At 46.4% G+C, this 21,967-nt stretch overlaps 1 protein-coding gene and 2 long non-coding RNA genes across 9 annotated transcripts; all 3 read left to right on the forward strand.

The window, feature by feature from the left end:
• The first annotated feature begins 219 nt into the window (after positions 1 to 219).
• Positions 220 to 3,526, forward strand: Gm32962. Its single transcript, XR_391460.2, has 2 exons — positions 220 to 487; positions 3,016 to 3,526. It is a non-coding gene; the product is annotated as a predicted gene, 32962 (long non-coding RNA).
• A 2,883-nt stretch (positions 3,527 to 6,409) lies between these two features.
• Htatip2 (HIV-1 Tat interactive protein 2) lies at positions 6,410 to 21,365 on the forward strand. 7 transcript variants are annotated; one of them, XM_030242770.1, is made up of 7 exons: positions 6,410 to 6,510; positions 6,907 to 7,158; positions 9,425 to 9,532; positions 18,175 to 18,312; positions 19,941 to 20,002; positions 20,666 to 20,804; positions 21,121 to 21,365. In XM_030242770.1, the coding sequence occupies exons 2-7, from the start codon at positions 6,964 to 6,966 to the stop codon at positions 21,163 to 21,165; spliced, it is 687 nt and encodes a 228-aa protein (XP_030098630.1). In that variant the 5' UTR covers positions 6,410 to 6,510; positions 6,907 to 6,963; the 3' UTR covers positions 21,166 to 21,365. The 7 variants fall into 7 exon arrangements, with proteins under 7 accessions (XP_030098630.1, XP_006541052.1, NP_001139521.1 ...); XM_006540989.1 differs by having other exon boundaries at positions 6,465 to 6,676; positions 6,963 to 7,158; NM_001146049.1 differs by having other exon boundaries at positions 6,471 to 6,676; positions 20,666 to 21,364.
• Positions 10,996 to 17,527, forward strand: Gm45986. The gene is made up of 2 exons (XR_001778126.1): positions 10,996 to 12,208; positions 16,308 to 17,527. It is a non-coding gene; the product is annotated as a predicted gene, 45986 (long non-coding RNA).
• Positions 21,366 to 21,967: the final 602 nt, after the last annotated feature.

The raw sequence follows: 21,967 nt of genomic DNA on the forward strand, positions 1-21,967 counted from the left end.
CATGTCTCTTGGAGATAAACTCTGAACCCTGCTCCCCCTCGAGTGCTGCTGGCATAGACTTGGCAGTTTATTATTGATTTCATTCGATGAGAAACGTGATCGTAAAACGTGGAACTAGCTTTTCTCCAGGCTATAGTTTGCTCCAGTGAAAGTTAGTTCGACTCTGAAATGTCCCTCACAGCCTCGTGCGTGCGCCGAGCACGCATTCCCGAGCACAGCCGCTGGAACCGTATTGGGAAGCTGTGGGACTTCCGGAAGGTGTGACCCATCTGGCTGGATGAGATCACTAGGGACTGGCCTTTGAAAGTTGTAGCCCAGCAGCACTCTGGTCTGCTGCTTTGCTGCCCACTCCAGTTATCATGATCCGAGCTGCACCTTTGAACCTTCCGGGGACTGAAACCCTCAGCCGCCAGGAGCAGGTTGCTTCTGTCAGGAATTATGGCGACCACAGTGCAAAAGCAACTAAGCCATACCACATCTTGGAGAGGTGAGCACGGGCATGTGTGCTGACTTCAGGGAGCTTCATGTACATTACCTCAGTTAATATTCGCTGCAGCATGGAGGATTCATTCCCTTTTATAGGCTTTGGAAGTTAAAAGAACTTCACTGCGCTAACTCAGCCAGCAGGTGGCAGAATTCCATCTTCTTGTCTGTAAATTGGGTCAGATAGGTATGACTCCCCTTCCCGCTCTGTAGTGAATCTTGGCAGCTGGATTCTAGGCCTAGGCAGTACTGAATACAGCCTGGGCTCTTAACTATGATATAATTTCAAGCACTCTCCGTGGATTATCCATTCAATCTTCACAACATCCGCGCGGGAAGAACTAGTCACAGATTGAGGAACCCAGGACATAAGGAGGGTGAAAGAAACTAGCACAAGTGAAACTGGTGCCCAGCTGTCCCCCTCCAAGGCCTCTGTGTTGACTGTCACCTGTGCTCAGAGTCCAGCCTGGGTGTTGTCATGTTCTTGGCTTTTTTTATCCACAACTGAAAAGAAGGGCTCACAGAGACTTGCAAAAGCAGGGAGATATTTTCATTTTGGGTAAAGATCAGAAAGGGATACAACTGTCGAAATTGATAGAGGGCCAAGTGTGAGAATATACTCAGGAGCCCCAACTGTTGCTTTGGCTTCACGGGGAGGAGGTGCTGGTCCCTAAGGCTCATGGTTTGGGTGGCTTCCTATTTTGATTGATAGGTTATATAATCATTTCCTCTACTGCGCATGTTCTTCCTAATAAGGCATCTGATTTTAATCGTAAGCACCCCCAATTACACATAGGCATAAGATGGTCAATAGAGATGGCTCAGAGGTTAAGAGCACTCTTCCGAAGGCCCTGAGTTCAAATCCCAGCAACCACATGATGGCTCACAACCACCTGTAATGAGATCTGACTCCCTCTTCTGGTATGTCTGAAGATAGCTACAGTGTACATATGAATCTTAGAGAAAAAAAAAAGGTGGTCAGTAGAGATTCTCTCTAAAAGGCAACTAAAGGACACAGTTGACTTATTGTGCATGCATCCAAAGCTAGTTTATGCTGGATTGAACCTTCCACTCTTTATAGGATGAACTGGGAATACATTTGAACAGAAACTGTTTCAATCTTGGTACTAGAGGTCAATAAATGTGTATGTTGTTCATAGGTGAGAACCCCCCCCCCCCCCCGCCACACACACACCTCCTATTTGTAGGTGAGGGCGTGAGGGAGTCCTGTGGTTGCTAGGTGACTTATTTGAATGGGATGTATACATAAAGCCTATGGGTCGGGGCATAACCTACCAGTGCACTATTACAAGAAGGGGGTGGGCTGCAAAACCCGAACCAAATAGAGTCCGAGCCTAAACCTCCTGTGCTTGCCTGACTCAACCATCACATACTTCTTCTAAAGAGTCCAATAGATGAGGGTGTAAGAATTCCAGATTTAAAAAAAAAAAATTAGCAAAGTAGCACTAAGTTTAAAATCTCTGTTACACATGGGTTCAACAGAAAATGTGATTCCGCCTGTCTTTCTGTCCTTGGCGTTTAACATACCACCAGGCACACGGAAAGCAGCTGAGTGACTGCACACATGCGTTAGAGGCCATCCCTTTGCTTTCTGAACCCTCCCACACTGCTTATTTACTTATGAAATACCCGGCTCACACTGAAAGTATATTAGACACTAAATTCACACGCATAATTGTCCCATACGTTAACAACCCAGAGAACCAACTCTAAGTTTTCTTATAAATAATTAGAAGGCATTTTGGACCACCTGGGTATCCGAATGAGCGAGCATTTCGGCCTTCTCTGGCGCCCTCTGGTGCTTGATATCTGCAATTACTTCAGAGCAGCTGAGGCTGGACTGTCTGAATGTGTTTCCTGGGTACAGACAGGTGCATGGGAGCTTACACACAGAGCATGCCCTGGAGAACTGGCGTTTCCTGTCTGAACGCCAGCTATTCAGTGTCATGTCAGAGCTGTGATGGCTCCTGTAGCCATTTTTCCCTGGTCTTTTCCTCATTTGTCTAAATTTCCTTCTGCTCCTTTCTTCCTGTACAACCTGTAAAACGAATTTTGTCTACTGTGTTTCTAAAAAGATCTCTCTCTGTCCCCTCTCTCTCTCCTTCTGTTTTCTTGATCCTCTTCAAAAGCTACAAGTGTTAAATCAGTAATATATAAAGTTCTAAACAGGACTGTGTATTGTTGCATGTTTTTTACTTTTTTTTTTTTAAGTGGAAGACTTGAATCCCAGTTTTCTTCCAGTTACCATGCGCTTCCTTAAGTAGAAGGCTGTTCCTTTCTGGCTACTATGAGGAAATAGATCCCAATGCATTCCCCTCTCATAGTGAAATCCTTCTTTAACTGAGTAGCAAACTCTTTTCAGCATCTTTAAAAGCAGCTGGTCCTGGGCTGGAGAGATGGCTCAGTGGTAAAGAATACAGGATAACCTCGAAGCAGAGCATACCAGACAGCTCACAACCGCCTGTAACTCCAGCTCTGTGAAATCTAATGCCCTCTTTTGTCTTCTTTCAGGCATCCAAGGACACATAGCCTACACAGAGAGACACACAAACATGTTGGAAACAGAAGACGCATAACAACAAACGCTTACTGATCTTGAGCTAGTCAGTCAAGGGCAAGCCCAGGCAGCTTTGTTTTTTAATGTTCATCTGTCATTATTTTCCTAAAGAGATGCCCTGGAGTAGCCAGAACAGAACCCCCACCCCCACCCCCACCCCACTCCCGCTGTGTGCTTCAGCATCCAAGTGTGACGAGATCATTGCTACTGGCCGTTCTCTGATTCTGATGAACACCAGAGTGGATGCTGTATGGACCGCTCTCATGATGATCCAGTTGATCCAGCTCTGCGGCTTAGGTCATTGTCCTCATTCATCCACGGATGGGAAAACCAACGTTAGAGAGGCTATGGATCATCGCCTGGGTGAGGTCTTAGTCACATGGTCAGCTTGAAAGTGATCCTGGGAAAGGCAGACTCAAAATGGGCCTCTGCATGTGCCACAATATAGAGCTCTGACTGAAAGGATAATGGGGAGTTGCTTGGCCTCTAAAGATGAATGATGATACCAAGTGGGTGACGTCTGAAATGGTGCACCCGCCCTGGGAGAGCGATGTGAACACATCCACAGCGAGACTGCTGTGAAATGTTCAAATCCTTGTTTATAACAGGAAAAATAACTGGAAGCAAACCTAACCTGTTTACAAGCAGGATGTGGGCTAACCTAGCCTCCTGGATCAGTGGGAAACAACCATGGTATTCATTTCTCCTTTCTATTTACTCCCAAGGGACATAAAAGACAGGCAGGTATGATTTTGCTAAAGTCCAACATGGCGAGACTAGTGAGTTTATTGGGGCAGGGGTTTAGGGCTAATTGCAGGAGTGTGGGTGATGCCCCTATCACGGGAGGTGACGTCATGAAGTTAAGTCATGGAGTCCCTCTTGAGACCAACCTTTTACTCTACATGTGCTCTAGAATCTTAAGGTCTTTTGTAGCTGTGTTCAGGGAAGGGAAGAGAGGTCCTATGGCTTTTAAGACATCTGTTGGGGAGCATTCATATCGTCATTAATCTTATCTTTACCCTCGACCTGGCTACCACTGTGTTGCTGTGTCCTGGTTGCCATGGCTACCAGGGAACAGTCCAGGATGGCAGGAGGAGAGAGCACCACCATAGAGCAGCTACTCAGAAAGAAACATTCAGGGCTGTCTGACCCACATGTCACAGGACGCAGCTCCAGGGCCACGAAAATGAACTCAAATTGGACAAACATGGGTCTAAGGCACACTTTTAAATATATGCGTGAGGAACCCTCTTGACAGCCCTACATGGTTTTTGTTGGAGACCAGTTTTCTTTATGGAAGTCTGGTTGTCTTGGAGCTTGCTCTGAAGACCAGCCTGGCCTTAAACTTACAGAGATCTCCTGCCTCTGTCTTCTGTGTGCTGGGACTAAAAGCCTGTGCCACCATACTGGAATATATATATTTTTTAAAGATTTATTTATTTATTTATTTATTTATTTATTTATTTATTTAATGTATTGCTGTTTTCATGCATACCAGGAGAGGTCATCATATCCCATTACAGATGGTTGTGAGCCACCATGTGGTTGCTCAGAATTGAACTCAGAAACCCTGGAAGAGCTAAGTAGAAGAACAAAGGCATGTTCTGGGGTAACATGAATTGGGCTGTGTACCTAGCCATGGTATACACTATGGTTCTAGAATCATGACCTGAACTCTTAGAACCTGAATATTTGATTTTAAGTATACTATATCGCAATTTTGAAAAACAAAGCATAGGCTTGCTACAGTCAGTAATCTCTTTAAGAGATTCAATACGCGGGTCCCCCATGTGAGCTGACAAGATCTGAGGGTGTCTTTTCATATGGCAGTCTCTGAGAAGGTGCACGGCAGCACCTATACATCCTGACAGCCTGGCATTGTGGCAGCCCAGTGGGGAAGGACAACAGTGTTCTCCATTGCCTCCATTTTAAACTGCAAACAGCAGAGTCCATCTGACTGCAGCAAGTCGGAAAAGGACTCTAGAGGCAGAATAAACAGGAAGCGCTCAACACAGCCCCTGCAAACAGGCAGCGGTTAAGGCAGGCAAGCCAGGGCAGGGGCTCACAGGATGCTACCCATCATCCTAATCTCCCTGTCCTTGCCCAGCAGGGCTCCACCCCTAGTCTTCATTGCATCTTTGTATTGCTCCCCAGAGTGGAAAAACCTGTGTGGAAGTATTTGAATGCCACGCCTAGGCCAGATTTTCATATAATGACATTCAACCAGCAAGGCGGGGGCGAAAGTACCTTTCATTTGGCTTCTAGATGGAGCGATGGAGCATCACACTCACAGCCCATCCTTCTTAGCTCAGGATCACATCCTGGACTTGACTCTGGGAGAGGGAGTCTGGGAGAGGCTGAGTTAGATCAAGGCAAACCCACATCATGGAAGGAGAGAACTGAATCCTGCAAGGGGCCCTCTGACCTTCATACACCGGTCATAACACCTCTACACACACACACACACACACACACACACACACACACACACACACAAAATAAATGCAGTTTAGAAAGTATCTCAGAGTCATAGTATTCTAATCTCTATGCATCCAAAATCCAGGGCATGCCCAGTGTGGATAGCTGTGTTCTAACCATTGATCCTGTTGTGAATTGGATCAGGTTTGGAAACTCTTCCTACCGCAACCATCCAGAAGGGGGCCAGCACCTGGGCAGGGAGATCAACCTGAAAACTGGTCAAAGGAGCCCCCCTAGCTTCTGGCTTGAGGGAATAGGATATGTGTCTTTAAAGAGGCAAGAAAGAGTTTTGTTTTTCATAGAGCTTAAGTGGAGCTAGGCTTTTTTTTCTTCTTCTTCTTTTTATGTCTTGCTTTACTAACAATTTCATGTTTATATATTTTGATCTTACTCACCTGGTACTAGCCTCTCCTACCTCTGTTTTGAGAGCTTCCTCCCAATAAGTCCTCCTTCGCTCTTGAGACAGAAGTTCATATATTTCAGGGTGTCCTAGAACTCAGAACATTCTGTTTCCAAGGAGAATCATCCTTGCTGGTATTGCCTGCTTGTGCCACCACATCCAACTTTATCCAGGGCTCTGCGTATGCCAGGCAAGCGCTTGATTAACTGAGCTACATGCTACGTCCCCAGCCTAAGAAGAGACTAGTTTTTAACGAGGAGAATGAGATGATTTGGGGACCAAGAGTCAAGTCCGGGATGCCTTTTATCTAAAATCTGAAGGCTCTGGCCCCAGGTGGTTAGGAAGAACGCGGTTGCAACTAGGGTTATGGGGGACGGAGGGAGGAGATCTGTGCTGGGGTGAAGCACAGCCCCACGCCCCCCCCACGCCCCGCCCCGCTGCAGCTCAGCCCCGGGGAGTGTGGTTCGAGCCCTGGGTGCAGCTCCCGCGCAGGGGCGGGTCCCGCGCTCAGCTCCAGCCCTCGGTGGGGCGGGGCCGCGAGCGCGCTGTCACCCGGAAGACGTCGCGGCCGGTAGGCTCCGGCTGGACCTCTTGGGGCTCCTTGCCGGGAGGGGAGACAGCGGGGCTGCAGGCGGCGAGATGCTCGGTCCCACGGTGCTGGGCACGGTCGTAGCCGCGCTGGTGGCTTCAATGCTACTGTTGCAGAGTGGGGACGAGGGGTCCGGGGCTGCTCCCAGGTAACCCCGGGTAGGGAATGGAGCCGGGCCCTGCAGCCCTGCCCAAGCAGGCTGGGTTACCGTGGGCTGCGAGGCTTGGTGGCATAGAGACAACCTGGGCTCATCCAGCCGGGCACCTGTGAGGTGCTCGGATTGGCCACTGTCTGAGCTGTGACTCAGCACTTCCCTAGGGTTGGGACTGTGTAGAGTGAGTCTCTTCTGCCCAACAGTTAACAACCCTTGTCCCCCAGGGTAAAGAGTGTCACCTAGCACTCTGAGACAGGACCCACGGGTGTTGTTTCCCCAGCATGGCGGACAAGGAAGCACTGCCGAAGCTTCGGGAAGACTTCAAGATGCAGAATAAATCCGTCTTTATTTTGGGCGCCAGCGGGGAAACTGGCAAAGTACTTTTAAAGGAAATCCTGGGACAGAACCTGTTTTCCAAAGTAACGCTCATTGGTCGGAGGAAGCTCACCTTCGAGGAGGAAGCTTATAAAAATGTGGTGGGTATTTGAGCTGGGGCTAAAAGGGAATGTAGCTGCAACCATTTTGCTGAGGGGAAGGTGTCCATTATCCAAAGGCCAGGTGGTGGTGGAGACATAGAAATCATCAAAATTGGGCACGATGGATTTAGAAGAGCCCTTCCATTAATCCCTGGGTTGTGACTGGCTTGTAGGCCTGCCTTTTACACTCTAGCGTCCTGCAATGCAGTCCTGTGTTCAGAACTTAGATTGGAATGGGGTATGGTAGTCAGAGAAAGGCGCTGTTTATAGTTCCTAGAGCGCACTGCTTGCACATTTTGCTTACCAGTGTGTTTCACAATATCAGAATGGAAAAGTGTGACAAGGACTTTTCTCCCAAGCAGGAATCCACCCCACAGCCCCTGACTCCCCAGACTTGTGTGTTTGTAAACACATACTGGCTTCCTGAAGTTACAGCAAATGGTAATGCCAGACTTCCATCTGGAAATGATGCCCAAGTATCTTAAATTGGAGAGTCGTGGACATTCTGTTCTCCAGTAAACAAGAGTTACCTATCAACTGCAGCAAATTAAACAGCGTAGTGTGCTGCTGGGACCTCAAAGCAGTCTCCCATGGGCCCCACTTTTGCCTAGTGTGCACACTTGCAAATGCAGGTCCTTGATTTCCGTGATTTCCTGGTCGTTTTGTTTTACCAATGCCTGGTGCATCAGAACTTGCTGATTAAAATAGACATCTCTGCTTGGGCTCAGGTGGGTGCTGGGTGAACCCCACAGTCTGGTTTCCTGAACCCTCCCTGTGCAGATTCCTGGACAGTGGAGCCTAAGATTGCAATTTTCTTTGAGAGCAGAGACTTGGTGGCACTCCTCTTAACCAGGCCGTGTTTAATTTAATTTTTCTTTAGTATATAGTATGTATCATGCCAGGAAAATCCTTCAGAGGGAACTAAAGGTAGTGACAACCCAAGATAGCATCTGAACTCCTGTGTGACGGTAATGGAACACTGCACGTTTGATGGCATTCTTCTGCTCTTAGATAGAGTGGCTTAGGTTTAAGACAGTGTTTCTCTAAGGAGGATAGGCTAGCCTCAAAATTGCTTCTGTTTCTGCCAGTGGCGCCTCTCTTAGCTTGCCAATCTCAGTGGAGGCTAGAAATACCATAGAGGAGAACACAGGAGGCTGGGGATGCAGCTCAGTTGATGGAGTGCTCACTTGGCACAGTGAAGGTCCCTGGTTCAGTCTCTTGCACACTATGATTGGATGTGGTGGAGCATACCTGTAATTTTAGCACTTGGGAGGTAGAGGCAGGAGGATGAAGCTCAAGGTCAGCCTCAGTTATGTGGGTGTTGGAGGCCAGACTGGCCATGGGAGAGAGAGAGAGAGAGAAGGAGGGAGGAAGGGGGAGGGAGGGCGAGATAGAGGAATACTGAGGAGGGAGCTGTACAGCTGCAGAGGCTGACTCACAGGTAGTGGCAAGAGTCCTGAGAAAATGCCTTTGTCTCAGGTTCCTTCTGGCTCATTCTAATGAAGGTAGTTCATGAGTTGAATTGAAGATTAGCACCTAGACTTTACAGCTGAACAAAACTCAGACAGACATAGGGTCAGCAATTACCACAGGTTGGGCTAGATTTCCACCACCTACAGAGTGGCTCACAACCATCTGTTAATTTCAGTTCCAGGGAATCTAATGCCCTCTTCTAGGCCCCTCTGACAGTAGTACATGTGGTACACAGACATGGACGCAGACCAAGTGCCCGTACACGTAAAATAAATTTTAAAAAGAATGTAAACAATAAAAGCTTTGCCACAATTTCATATCTGTAAGATTCAAAGCTGGATCTTCTTTGAGATTCTAATTACCATTTTGTCTTCACATCCTACCCAAATGGTTTCCTTCCTGGTCAAGTATAGGATGGTATTTTTCTTTTCCCAAAGGTAAGGTACACATGACCTTGATATTTGAAATCTGACCCACTCTACTTACTGAAGTTAAATGTTCTGTGGACATATCTGTGAATCATTGACTATCAGTTCTCACGCAATGTTTTTCATTGCTTGGTATTCGGGGCTTCACATGTATCTTGGAAGCACTTGGCCACTGAGTGGCCATCTACACTCAACTCCAAATTAATTTTTTTTGGGGGGGGGTAGGAAAAGGGAATTTGACAAATTTAATGTTATGAACTTAAAGATTCCGATAATCATTTGTCACCTATTCTTTTCATCTCACAGTGCCTTGCCTCTTTTTTAAGTGTATGACGCTGTGTGCCATTGTGCCCTTCCTTGTCTAGAATCAAGAAGTGGTGGACTTTGAGAAGCTGGATGTCTATGCTTCTGCCTTTCAAGGTCATGATGTTGGATTCTGTTGCCTGGGCACCACCAGAAGCAAGGCTGGAGCGGTGAGCAAGAAATAAACCATTTTCTCTTACTGGCCAGGATTCAAGGATCTCTCCCTTCCTTTCTTTCCAAGATTGACTTTATTCTCTTATGAGAGTATGTGTAGGGGAGAGGGCTTGTGTCCACATGAGAATGCAGGCGCCCACAGAGTTCAGAAGAGTGCCAGGTGTTGCTGAGCTCCTCCACAGGGAGACCGGGAACCGCCTTTTGTCCTCTGCAGAAGCACTTTGAGATCCCAAGTGCTGCGCCATCTCTACCGCCTCAAGGATTCCTTTCTTGCTTACCCCTTTTCCTGGGGCATACTGCAGTGCTTAAATGTAAAAGTGAGCTTAAGAGTCCATCTGCTATCCCATCTGTATTATACCACGGGGTGTTTCAGATAGGGTCATCATCTCCACGTAATAGCTTCTGAGTTAAGGCTGAATGCCAGATACATCACAAGTATTTACGTGGTCGAGCCTCCGGCAGACGTTATAATCATCACAGCATCCTCTGACTAAGGGAAGCGGCCAGCAGTCTCTGGGCAAAAGCATTTGGCTCATGCTGTGGGCGGCAAGCTCTATATTTCTCTCCATAATAAATGTTTTCGGCTTGAAGCATTGTCTCGCTCTTACTTGCTCCAATCTGCTTTCAAGCCATCCTTTAGACTTGGGAGCTGGCTCATCAGAACCCAGAGGCACGATTCGGTCAGCCCCCGTGATGCCTTAGCCACCAGCAGTGACTCAGCACAGGCGTGACTCAGCCCTCACTGACGCAAGACTGCCTTAATACCCATTTTATTTTCTCCTTAATGGTGTGCTAAACTGAGTCAGCCCCTTATCCAGAAGCTAGAGTTTACTGCATAGTTAAAAGTCATGGTTTATAATATAGATCCTGGGCAAACATTTACACATCTTTTTCGGTTTAGATCTTGAATTATGGTTTGTTCCTCTGGCAGGATTTGCTTGCTATATCTATTAAATATGTAGGACATTGATTCTGCTGTAATGATTGTATTAGCTCGTTTTTGGTGGGTTTTTTTTGTTTGTTTGTTTTTGTTTTTTGTTTTGTTTTTTTCATCACCGTGACAAAGTACCTGGCAAAATCAACTTAAGGAAGGTAAGGTTTATTGTGGCTCACAATCTGAGGGCCCAGTCCAGGAAGACCTGGTGGCGACAGCGTGAGGCAGCAGCTCATTATAGCTTTAGTTTGGAAACAGAAAGATGATGACAGGGCCAAGTTCACTTTCTTCTTGTTGATCAGTGTAGGATCCCAGCTCATGGAATAGTGCCACCCACGTTTAGGGTGGGATTTCCACCTCTAATTAACCCAATCTAGAAATGCCCTACAGAGAAGTTTGCTTCCAGGTCAGGTCAAATCGACAGCATTAACCTTTCCAGTGACTTCCACTGTTTTTCTGTTGTTGTTGTTTTTAAGATTTTATTTTTCTCTTTCAAAGTGTATGTGTGTGTGTGTATGTGCGTGCGCGCACACACACACACACACACACACACACACACACACACGCATGTTTTACAGGTGCTCATGGAAGCCAGAGGTATGGAGCTATCTGAAATGGGAGTTGTGAGCCTCCTGGTATGGGTGTTGGGAATTGAACTCAGGCCCTCTGAAAACACAGATTAATGGCCTGTCTTAATCTCTCCTGCCCCACTTACAGTAGTTGTTATAAACCAGTAGATTGCTATGGTTGTGAACTGTGGGTTTCTACCAGCAGAATAGTAGCTCAGTTTTGTCTCTCCGGGCTTCTGGGTGATACAGAAAGCAATTCTACAAATGTTTCTAGGAGAGGTGGGCATTTGTGTCCTGTGCAGTTTTACACTTCCAATTCGGAAGCTCGGGGTGGGAGCTAGATTCCAGAGAAGTGTGCTTTCTGAAGAACGGCATTTCTTCCTCTCCGAGGGGTCATGTTCCCGCTCAGCCAGTGCAGTCCTTTCTCTCCTGGGTCCATCATAATAATAAACATGACCTCCAAAAGCACACTGCCGCTTTCAGCTTCAGGCTCAAGCCTGGCTTTGGCGATGACTCAGCAAAGTGAACTACTGCATTGAGCATAGGGTGAGGCAAGCCTCATACGGTATCTGGGGAAATGTTAAATGACGCACTGAAAATGTAGTTCTAATCAGAAGAAAATAGTTTTTTAATCAAGGTGGTTCCCACCCACCTCTTAGGCCACTCAGTGCCTTTAGTTTGTCTTTAAAATCAGCTTGGAAAGATAAAGGTAATTAATAAATACAAAAGGGCAAAGAACAGCCAGGAGAAGAGTCTCAGAAATGAGTTAGTAGTTAAAGGGTCAAGAGGATATTGGCCGGGAAGTAAGCTGTTGCTGCTTCTAGAAAGATAGGTGTGGGTGTGTGGGTGTGTGGGTGTGGATGCGTGTGCATGTGCATTCAGATTTATATGTTGGGGTGCACATGTGGGGGTCAAAGGACAGCTTTTAGGAATCTCTCCTCCCTTGTTTACCATGCTTCAGACTAGCTGGCCTCCAAGCTCCCAGGACATTCTCTCGTTCTGTCTCCTATCTTGCCTTAGTAATACACTGTATACCACCACTTAATCTGGTGTTTTTTTCTGTAGGTTCTAGATGTCAGACTCAGATTACCTGGTGTTTTAAGGCCTGGTGAGGTGGTATGTACCTGTATTCCCAGAGCTTGAAGGACCGAGGAGTCCAAGGCTACATAGTAAGTGTGAGACCAGTCAGGAGTTTGTGAGACCCTGTCTCCAAAGCAAAGAACAGAGACCTTAAAAAAAAAAAAAGCGAATTTAAGTTCAAGGTTATAATGCTGTTCAGAGGTTGCAGTAACTTAAATGGCTAGAGGGGCTTGTGGCTTTTTGAGCATATCCCTGCTTGGATTCTGGGTCACTAGTCCTCTTTGGAAAAGGACTTGCCAAGCAGTTAGTCAGCAGAACACTGCAAAGCTGCTGGCAGGCTTTATCTCTTTCAGTAGCTATTTGTTACAGAAATACTTTTTGCCTCAATAGTTAGAGTCTTTAGTAGAGAAACCTAGAGAAGTGTTGGTTTCTGTTTCAGTATTCAGATGTTCTGAGTAGCTGGCTAGTCCCCCTGCGAGCCTTTTTGAAATGGTCTCCTAAGATGGCCCTAACGAAGTAGCATTGGGTAAACAGCAGCATGTGTGTCCTCTCAGCTTTGCAGATTAGAAGTTTAAGGTCAGGGTGTTATTGGGTGGTTCAACTGATGGAAGTGTTCTCTTCTGGGCTCTCCCCCTGCCTTCTGATGGTTGTCTTTACATAAGACCTTTTCCCTGTGTGCATGCGTCTGGGTCCACATTGTCTTGTGTTATGAGGACACGAGTTGTTGATATTGCGATAGGAGCCAGTTTGCTCAGTACAGCCTCATCATTACGAACTAACTCTGCAGTGATTCTTTGTCCAAGTGAGATTATATGTGAAGACCCAGGGCTAGTACCTAGACTATTCTTTTGCCCATGGATTTCCACTAGAACTGATGCTAGGCAGAAGGCTTAGCTTTCTTCAGCTGTTTGGAAACCGGTTTCTTTCATCAGTGGCTGCTTAGATGCTACCTTCCTTCCGCACTCACAGGCCACAGCTGTGTAGCTGGTTCAGTGGCTTTCTGACTTGGCCCTAATCCAGGCGCTCTGGATGGGCATCTCTAAGGTTAGAAGCATGGAATCTGTTTTGCGGGTTCCTTGGGAGATCTGACAGAGCTAGCTGGTCTTGCTTCCCTGTTGGACTTGCCATTGGAAGGCCTGCAGCTATATTCATCCTCTGCTTTTCCAAGCGCTGTAGTTCTAACAGTCTCGCTTGGTCAGGTGAAGGCCGGGATACCCTTGGAAAGCAAACGTACCTTGAAGAGCAAAAGTCAAAGACTGCTGGGGATGATGCAGCATTATCCTTTTGTGCAGTATGAGAAGGATTTGGGTATCAGGTTTGGGCGGTTTCTCCCCCTCATGTGTCTCCCCTATTAGCAGTGGACTCTAGTAGAGTCCAGATTTGTGGGTACTGTCAAATTCTTGATCCTGTTAAAGTGATTAACATTAATGCAGCCATCACAGCATTTATTAGGCATCTGTAGAATGTCATGTCTTCTGATTCCACTAATACACTCTGATAATCCAGCCTGGGTGTTGAATGCCACGCACCATCAATTGTCGTACAGCCTGTGAGCAACAGATGTCTTTAAGTGACTGAAAATGTTATGCCACGTGAAAACACAGTAAGTTCTAATTTTAGTTCCCACAGATAAAGTCTGTTTAGAACACAGCCAAGTTCACTGACCCTCATGTCAGCCACAGCCACTTCTGCGAGGTAATGGCGGATCTGTGCAGGTGTCAGCAAGGCCCTGGTAGCCAGCGTATTTGTTCCCGTTCCTTTCTTTCCAGGATAAGATGCCCAGACCTGTTTGGAACAGCATTATTTTATTTGATGTTCAGGAGGAGGCCTGTGAAATGGTGAAGTCCTCAGATCTCAGGTCCTATGCGACAACAGGTAGCTAGGGTGTAGCCTTGAGTATGTGGGTTAGTGTCTGCTGAGCACCCCTCCTGGTCTAGCACGCAGCTCCCTTTCACCTGAAGAGTGACTGAAATGAGCGCAGTGATGGCCTCAGGAATCCTCAGCGGCTGTGTGGCTTGAGTGTCTATACCCTTTTCTCTAAGAAAGAGCGGTCTCTCATTTCTGTCCATCAGATAGGGAGATGCCATCCAGGACACAGCACAAGGCTTTGGGTAATACAGTTCTCCATCTATCAGCATCTGCTTTTCACTCTGATTTAGGGGTGAACTGAAAAGAGGTGAAGGAGCAAGAATCCTAAGCAGAATCACAGCTGAGACCACATACACAGTGATAGGCCTTCCTCCTCTGGAAGGGGCTGGAGCCTGTTGTTCCAGAATGTTCTCTGATACTATCAGTTCTTAGATATCTTGTATTAGTTACCTTTCTATTGTTGTGGCAAAACACTGTGGCTAAGACAATTTATAGAGGGGATTATTTGGGCTTATGGTTTTTAAGGGTTAGAGTCCCTGATGGCAGAGCAGAGGCAGCAAGGTGGAGCACTAAGCTGAGGGCTCAGGTTCTAAACCACAAGCAGAAAACAGAGAGCCCACTGGAGATTGTGAAAGACTTTGAAACCTCAAAGCCTGCTTCTGGTGACATGCTTTTCCCAAAAAGGTCACATCCCAAACAGTGCCACCAATTTGAGGCCAAGTATTCAAATGCTTGAGACTGTGGGAGACATTTCTCACTCAAATCATCACACTTCTTGACATGAGTTGTTCTTGGCCTGTAATCCTCACACTTGGGAGGTAGAGGCAGGAAGAGCAGGACTTCAACATCATTGTTGGCTACATAAGTGAATTTGGGGCCAGCCTGAGCTACGTGAGATCCTATCTCAAAGCAAGAAGAGAATGGCAAAGATGAGTTGTTCGAGAGCCACAGAATTGTACTGTTGTTAATTAGTTTTCAAAAAGACTAGAAGATTCATGTTTGTTTGTTTGTTTGTCCTTGTTTTTCCAAGACAAGACAGGGTTTCTCTGTGTAGCCCTGGCTGTCCTGGAACTCTCTGTAGACCAGGCTGGCCTCAAACTCACAGAGATTCACCTGTCTCTGCCTCCCAAGTGCCAGGATTAAAGGAATGCACCACCACAGCTGGTAAAGGTGCATTTTCGTATTTTGTATTTTAATAAGACTCAAGAGTATCTGGGGAATTTGTCTTTGCTCATGGTGTGGTCCTAGGTGTACGTTTTTTTTTTTTTTTGAATAGATCTTGGGAAAGAAATTTACAGTGGAAACTTAACTCCTTATTCTAGAAAGTTTCTCCATCTTTGAGTAGAACACATTGGCTGTGGGATTTGAAGACTCAACTAGCACAATGGAATTTATACTCTCTGAGGAGAGGCCTGGATTTTCTCTCTGTGTGTGGCTAAACAGTGAGGTAGTTTTTCAGAAAAACTGTCTCGAGGGTACCTAATAGCTTCTGAAGTTTGCTTTTCTACTGCTTTTAACTTGAGCAGTAGAGAGTAAGGACTAGAGTAATATTAAATAAGCGTGTATAATATGAAAGCCACATATAACCCTTCTGCGTATAACTAGAGTCTTCCTTATGCCACCCTTCCCCAAACCTAACACACGTTGGTGCCTCCAGACATTCCGAGAGACTTCACTTCAGCTTGTTTTCTGAGTCCTTGGAAGCCATTGACCCTTTTGCTTTAGCATCTCATTCAGCAGCTAAAAGGCCACGCCGCCAGTGTGAAGGAAGTGAAATTTAAAATTTAGCGTGCTTGGCAAAGTACGTATTTATAATGAGCTTGAGGGCTCAGAGGATTTGTGAAGTCGGTTGGGATTAACAGCCATTGATTGCTAATAAAACAATATTTAGCTTTGTCCGGAGAACAGCCCTGGAGAAAGGTGTAGGCACCTTGTCACCAGAGCCCATTGAGTCGGGATGATGGGCTGGGGGTGGGGGTCTGCACGTTGGCGTGGGTGCTGGTCCTTCAAGGAGCTGTTGTCAGTTGCTAGCTGGGCTGGTGAAAGGAAGGACGCCAGAGGCTGATGGCTGGGGTGGTATTGATATGCCTTCGCTGACTAATCAGCTTGAAAGAGTCCATGGTATTTATGTCACTTTAATTCCCATCAAACAATTGGGGGCGACAGCACTCTATTAAGGGGAGGTTGATCCAGAACTAAAGCCAAATAAATTAGGGTCTCAGTTTAATCAAATTATCCCTCTCCTGGCCCTGGATTAAGCGAGAGAGATAGCGTCAGTCTGGAGGCTTGTGATTGGTTGTGCCTCTCTTATTTTTAAAGGAACTGCTGGAGAAAGAAAAAGCATTGGGACACAGACAGCTATAATAATCCAAGCATTGTGCTAAGGCAAGACAAAAATGTATGTTACTAGCCAACTATGCATTGTGAGTAATAAAGCAGTTATTAAAGTTGCTTTTAATTAGAGTAAGGGGAAAGAAAGAAATATGAGAGAGACCTGGGGAGACTCTCGGTTTGTCGTTTTTCCTGTCTACTCTCTGCATAGCTAAAATGTCCATTTTGAGAGATCAAGAAATCAACTTTCTCACTCTATCTTTCCCTAAGTGTTAAAATTTGGTTTGCTTCACTTTTTTTTTTTTTTTTTTTTTGTTTATTGTGTTTGGAGACATGGTCTTGCTATTAGCCCTGGCTGGTCTGGAACCTGCTGTGAAAACCAAGCTGGCCTCAAACTTGCCGTGGTCTTCTTGCCTCTGCTTTCCAAGTGCTGTGACTGCAGGCATGCACACCTCACCTGCCTCTTTAGCTCTAACCGTAAGAAGCAGTAACACGAATCTGAGTCAGTGTATAGTTCAAGCTGGCAGGTGAGTTAACTGAGCGTCGAAGTACAAAACACCAGTGATGACGGTGACAGTTCCTTCATGAAAAGATGAGTTCCGGGGCTGGAGAGATGGCTCAGTGGTGACCTGCTTTTGCAGAGGACCTGGGTTCAGTTCACTCTGGGATATGAAAACATCCTTCAGTGAGGCTCTGGGGCAACCCTCTCCCTTTTCCCCATTACCCCGGGGTTCCATTTTTTTGTTTTCCTGTTTCAATCCTAACTGGAATTACCTTTTTATTCAGCTATTTTTGGATGACTATATTTTACATTCTGAGTTCATACCACTGACCTCCCTGGACTGAACCTAGGGCAGTGTGGAAGAGGAAGTCTCCAACCTTGTTGGTTTTTGTAACTTGGGCTGTCTTTAGACTCACAGCTCTCTCTCAATATTTAAAAGTGTGTGTGTGTGCGTGTGCGTGTGTGTGCATGTGCACGTGCGCGTGTGCGTGTGCATGTGTGTGTGTGTCGTAGTGAGCAAGCCGAGCACACTTCCTGGAGGCCTGAGGACAGTTCTGCAGAGTTGGTTCTCTCCTCCCACCTTTACACAGGGTTGAAGAGTGAGCACAGGTTCATGGTGGCAAGCATCTCTACCCACTAAGTCATTTCGGGAGGTCCCTTTCTAACAGTTTTTGATTATACACTTGCCATTTTTTTAAAAAAAAAATTGAAAATGCATTGCCATATAAAATCCAAAGTATTTTGTAAAGGCGCCACATAAACTAGATAGCAGATTTCCCATTCTCATGGTGCCTGGGCGTTCCTATGTGGTACTTTGGAGAACCCAGCACGGTGGAGCTGATGAAAAGAAAATCAGCAAAGTTGTAAAATTGTTAAGAGGTATTGCCTGTGGTTGTGGCTCCACAGCAAAGGGTTTGCTTGTGGTGGATGAGGCTGTGCGTTCAGTGATGAGCAGCACAGCCAACCAGTCAATCAATCAATAGATAATTAGTAAATAAATAATAACAGAAGAAGAGGAGCCTGTGTGAGCGAGAGCAGGCTTGCCTGCCATTGAGGCCATGCTGTTTCCTCCGCTCACAGTGGGGTTGCTTGCTGTCTGGGTTTCATTGCCATCCATCCGTGTGCTGTAGTGCCATTCGTCTCCACTGCTGAAGCTGTTGTGTCCATCTGGAGAATCACCGCCAAGCCTTTCCCAGAGTATAAGCCTGGCTTTCGACTATGGCTTAAATGCATTTCACTTAGAACCCCGTTTCCCCTAGGCCTCCCAGCCCGCCACCCATCCCTGGGAAGGGGAATCGTCTTTTAACATGAGCGTGCAACCTTTGGAAATAACTCATGTCCTTTTGCCCCCAGGAAGGGTTTGTTCGTGTTGACCGAGATTATGTGCTCAAGTCTGCAGAGCTGGCGAAAGCAGGAGGGTGCAAACATTTCAACTTGCTGTCCTCCAGGGGGGCCGATAAGTCCAGCAGTTTCTTATACCTACAAGTAAAGGTTTGTGAGTGTTCTGTTTTCCATAGTCACAGGGAAATTGACAATACTAAGTAACTAGTGTAATTTTTTTAAAGAATATTAAACACGTTATGTTGTATGTTTTTCAAAGCTATGAGGACTGTTTTGGGAGAAACATACTTAGAAGGCAGGTATGCTTTAAAAGATCACTTCTGACGTGTTCTCCATGGATTATTTAGTAAAGTGGGCGGAACAGAGGGAACCCCGGCCTTGGATGCGCGGCCTCTCAGCTATGGAGACTTCCCCTCCATTTTTCTTGTGGCCAAGAGGACAGAAAAGTTATGCCTTTTGCCAGTACAATACCTGATTATTTCTGATTTTAACTAGAAGGTTCCATTTCCTAACGTTGAAGTAGAGTTGCTGCTGCAGGAGGGCAGAGCTGGTTTTGTGCTACGTGTTTCTGGATGTGGTCATCTGCCTTCAAGGCCAGAGCAGTGCTTAGAGGTCATCAAGCCACAGAAGTGGCTTTATCCTTTCACAGAAGCACACTCGCTTTATGCTAACTACCTCCAGCAGAAGGGGCTTTCATCTGGTCACTCAGGTTGAAGGCACTTGTTTAAAAGTCCTCCCCTGGACATCAGAGTGGATGCTTTATAAACGCCCCTCATCAGTTCCACACTGTTGTTCTAGGTATCACTCAGAGATCCTCATTGCCTTAGGTACATTTTTTTTTCCCCAGGCGTGACACCCTGAATTCTCTGCTCCATATTTTATTAGCTCCTATGTCTACTGCCTCAGTCTCTTTACTGAGTGGACCTTGAAGAACAAGTCCCATTATAGCTCCCCTGGCCTCTCTGATTACGGCCCTGGTGTGAAAAGTCGTGGCTTTCTAATTGAAAACATCTTCTGTTTATAATTTCACTTGTTTCTGAGATCTGGGTGGAGGTTGCAAATGCTCAGAAGTGATTGACACGGAGGGTCATCTATGATCCACTGGGTGGAGGCTCATCTCCTGGCCGCCATGTTTTTTCTGACCCATTACAACTGCCTGTACACTAAAAAGGTGACCATAGGCCTGGAGCTCTGAGGAGGAACTGAAAGGGGTTGGACTGATGTTTCATTTACCCTCTCTGGATCAGTTTTGACATCGATAAGTGAGGGGAAGTGCCCCTGGAGCACGGCCAACTTACCAGGGGCCATACCCTGAAAGAAAATTCATTGTCACCTTCCTAGAAGGGACAATGATGTTCTAGAAGTCATCAGCTGTCCACAGCCACCTCCACACTGGGATGTTGCCTGGCTTGATCTTGTACAGGCAATTAGAGCTGCTGAGTGCTGTGTGTCCAAAAGACACTGTCGCTCAGGCCCACCCTGACCTCTGTCTCCCACAGTCTTGCTGCCTCTCTTCCCTGCCATGATCACTGAGCCTGGGGGGTTTGAGGGTGATGTCGATGTCCTGTCTGTGGTTGAGCGTTCCACTGGCAGTTATTCTCTGCACTTTGACCAATAGCAGATCACTGTCATTGTGCCAGGATTAAATGGCCTCTGCTGTGGAAGCAGATTATCCTCAAGCCCCAGCGACTCCCTGTCATGCTTTATCTGAGTGCATTGTGATTTTATTTTATTTTATTTTATTTTATTTTATTTTATTTTATTTTGAATCTTAACAGGGAGAAGTGGAAGCCAAGGTTGAAGAATTAAAGTTTGATCGACTCTCAGTGTTTCGGCCAGGGTAAGTTTTATGCTTCCAGGAGTAAGCAGAGAGGCTGACAGCTAAGAACATCTTGTTCATCCGTTTGTGAACAAGGTTAGCTTGTGGTGAATTGCTTCTTTGAAGGACCCAGCCTTCAGCTTTGAAAAAAAAAAGAGTAGCTTGGGGCTGCTTCATAATCATATGGAACTTCCTGGAAGTAGTTGCGACATGCATTTCTTTTTTTTTTTTTTTTTATTATTTACGTGATAAATTTTATTCGCTTAATGTTTTCTTGCCTTTTAAACCCCCTTTATGCACCAAATCAAACTTTACAACCACCACATGAGCCAAGTGATTTTCTTGAAGTCTGGAGGTTGGAATTCTGAGATAGAGGTATCACTGGGTTGATATCTGCTGAGGTGCCCCTCCTCCTTGGGGGCACCGCCACTTTCTTGACGTGGCCTCGCATGACCTTGCATGAACAGGAAGATATCTGGTCTCTTTTCTTCTTGGAAGGACATCAGCTCTATCACATCCTCAATATCCCTTGACTGTAATTACCCCCATGAGGGCCATTTCCGAATACAGGTACCCCTGGGGTTGGGCTTCAGTTGACAGGTTTTGGGAACAGGACTCAATCTGAAGTATCCCACAAGGTCCAAATGCACATGCCATCTCTTCCTCTACCTTTCTGTCTTCTAGAGTCCTACTGTGTGACAGGCAAGAGTCTCGTCCAGGCGAATGGCTGGCTAGGAAATTCTTCGGCTCTCTGCCAGACTCTTGGGCCAGTGGGTACGCTGTGCCTGTGGTGACGGTGGTTAGAGCGATGCTGAACAACCTGGTGAGTCCCAGCAGCGGACAAATGGAACTTCTGGAAAATAAGGCCATCCTCCACCTGGGGAAAGACAGGGATGTGCCCAAACTGTGACCATGCTGGAGGACATTCGTGAAAACCTCAGTGCCTGTCACCAAATCAGTCATTTGGGGGCTCTATAAAAAGTCTCTTTGTGGTCCTTTGTGGTGTGCTTCTCCTTAGCCAAGCGGCTCCATCAGAAAATGGCACTACTCCACGTCAGTTGTTGAGAGCCCCGTTGCTCATGTAATCATCCAGGCAGCTTTTGGAGAACAGGTTTATATCATAGACTTATACTTTGTAGGTTGCAAACAGGGATCTCTGGAGGTCCCGGTGCCTTTGGGTGTAAGGCCAGCTTTGAAGCACTCCTCCAGGGCCACCTGAGCAGAGGGGCCCTAGCACTACAGGCAGTCTCGTCTCCTGGCGGCACGGTGCTGTTGGGCTGCATGTAGCTGAGTGAACACTGTGCCTTGATTCTCTGTCAGCACAGAAGCTGTAAGACAAGCTTCTGTATTTCACCGAGGAATAAAAATAAATGGAGAAACCCTGTGTGTTGTTCTAGTTGCTAAAAATTGTGGAGGTATTAGTGGGATGGTACAGTGAAGGGCCCTGGGGATGGCATCACAGCTCCTAACACTGCAGAGGTCTATAATTTTAGGTTGTATGTTCTTGGCACTCCGATAATTCCCCAGCAATCCTATAAAGCCATACTGTTACCCTCATGTCTTTAGTTTTTCATTTAAATTTCTATTCTTTTTTTTTTTTTTTTTTGGAATAGCCCTGGCTGTCCTGGAACTCACTTTGTAGACCAGGCTGGCCTAGAACTCAGAAATCTGCCTGCCTCTGCCTTCCAAGTGCTGGGATTAAAGGTGTGTGCCACCACTGCCCAGTTAAATTTGTATTCTTATCCTTATATTGCAGATGGGGAGTCTGAGGCACACTATTGAGCCTTGCTCAGGGCTCTAGAGCTGAAAAGCTAGCGCTAGGAAGTGGCAGGGTCAGGATAAACCCCACTCAGCCTGATCCCATTGTTAGTATTTTGGGGTGTGTGTGTGTGTGTGTGTGTGTGTGTGTGTGTGTTCCCTCAGAGACCAGAAGAGGGCACTGGATCCCCTGGACCTGAGTTACAGATCTACCTATGTGTGTGCTAG

Source organism: Mus musculus, chromosome 7, assembly GCF_000001635.26.
Source record: "Mus musculus strain C57BL/6J chromosome 7, GRCm38.p6 C57BL/6J".
Taxonomy (NCBI): Eukaryota; Metazoa; Chordata; class Mammalia; order Rodentia; family Muridae; genus Mus; species Mus musculus.

Coding starts and splice junctions, on each gene's coding strand:
- Htatip2 (NM_016865.3), top strand. CDS start 6,579: ATGCTCGGTCCCACGGTGCTGGGCACGGTCGTAGCCGCGCTGGTGGCT. Junction 6,677..6,962: donor GGGTCCGGGGCTGCTCCCAG/GTAACCCCGGGT, acceptor TTGTTTCCCCAG/CATGGCGGACAAGGAAGCAC. Junction 7,159..9,424: donor AGGAAGCTTATAAAAATGTG/GTGGGTATTTGA, acceptor TTCCTTGTCTAG/AATCAAGAAGTGGTGGACTT.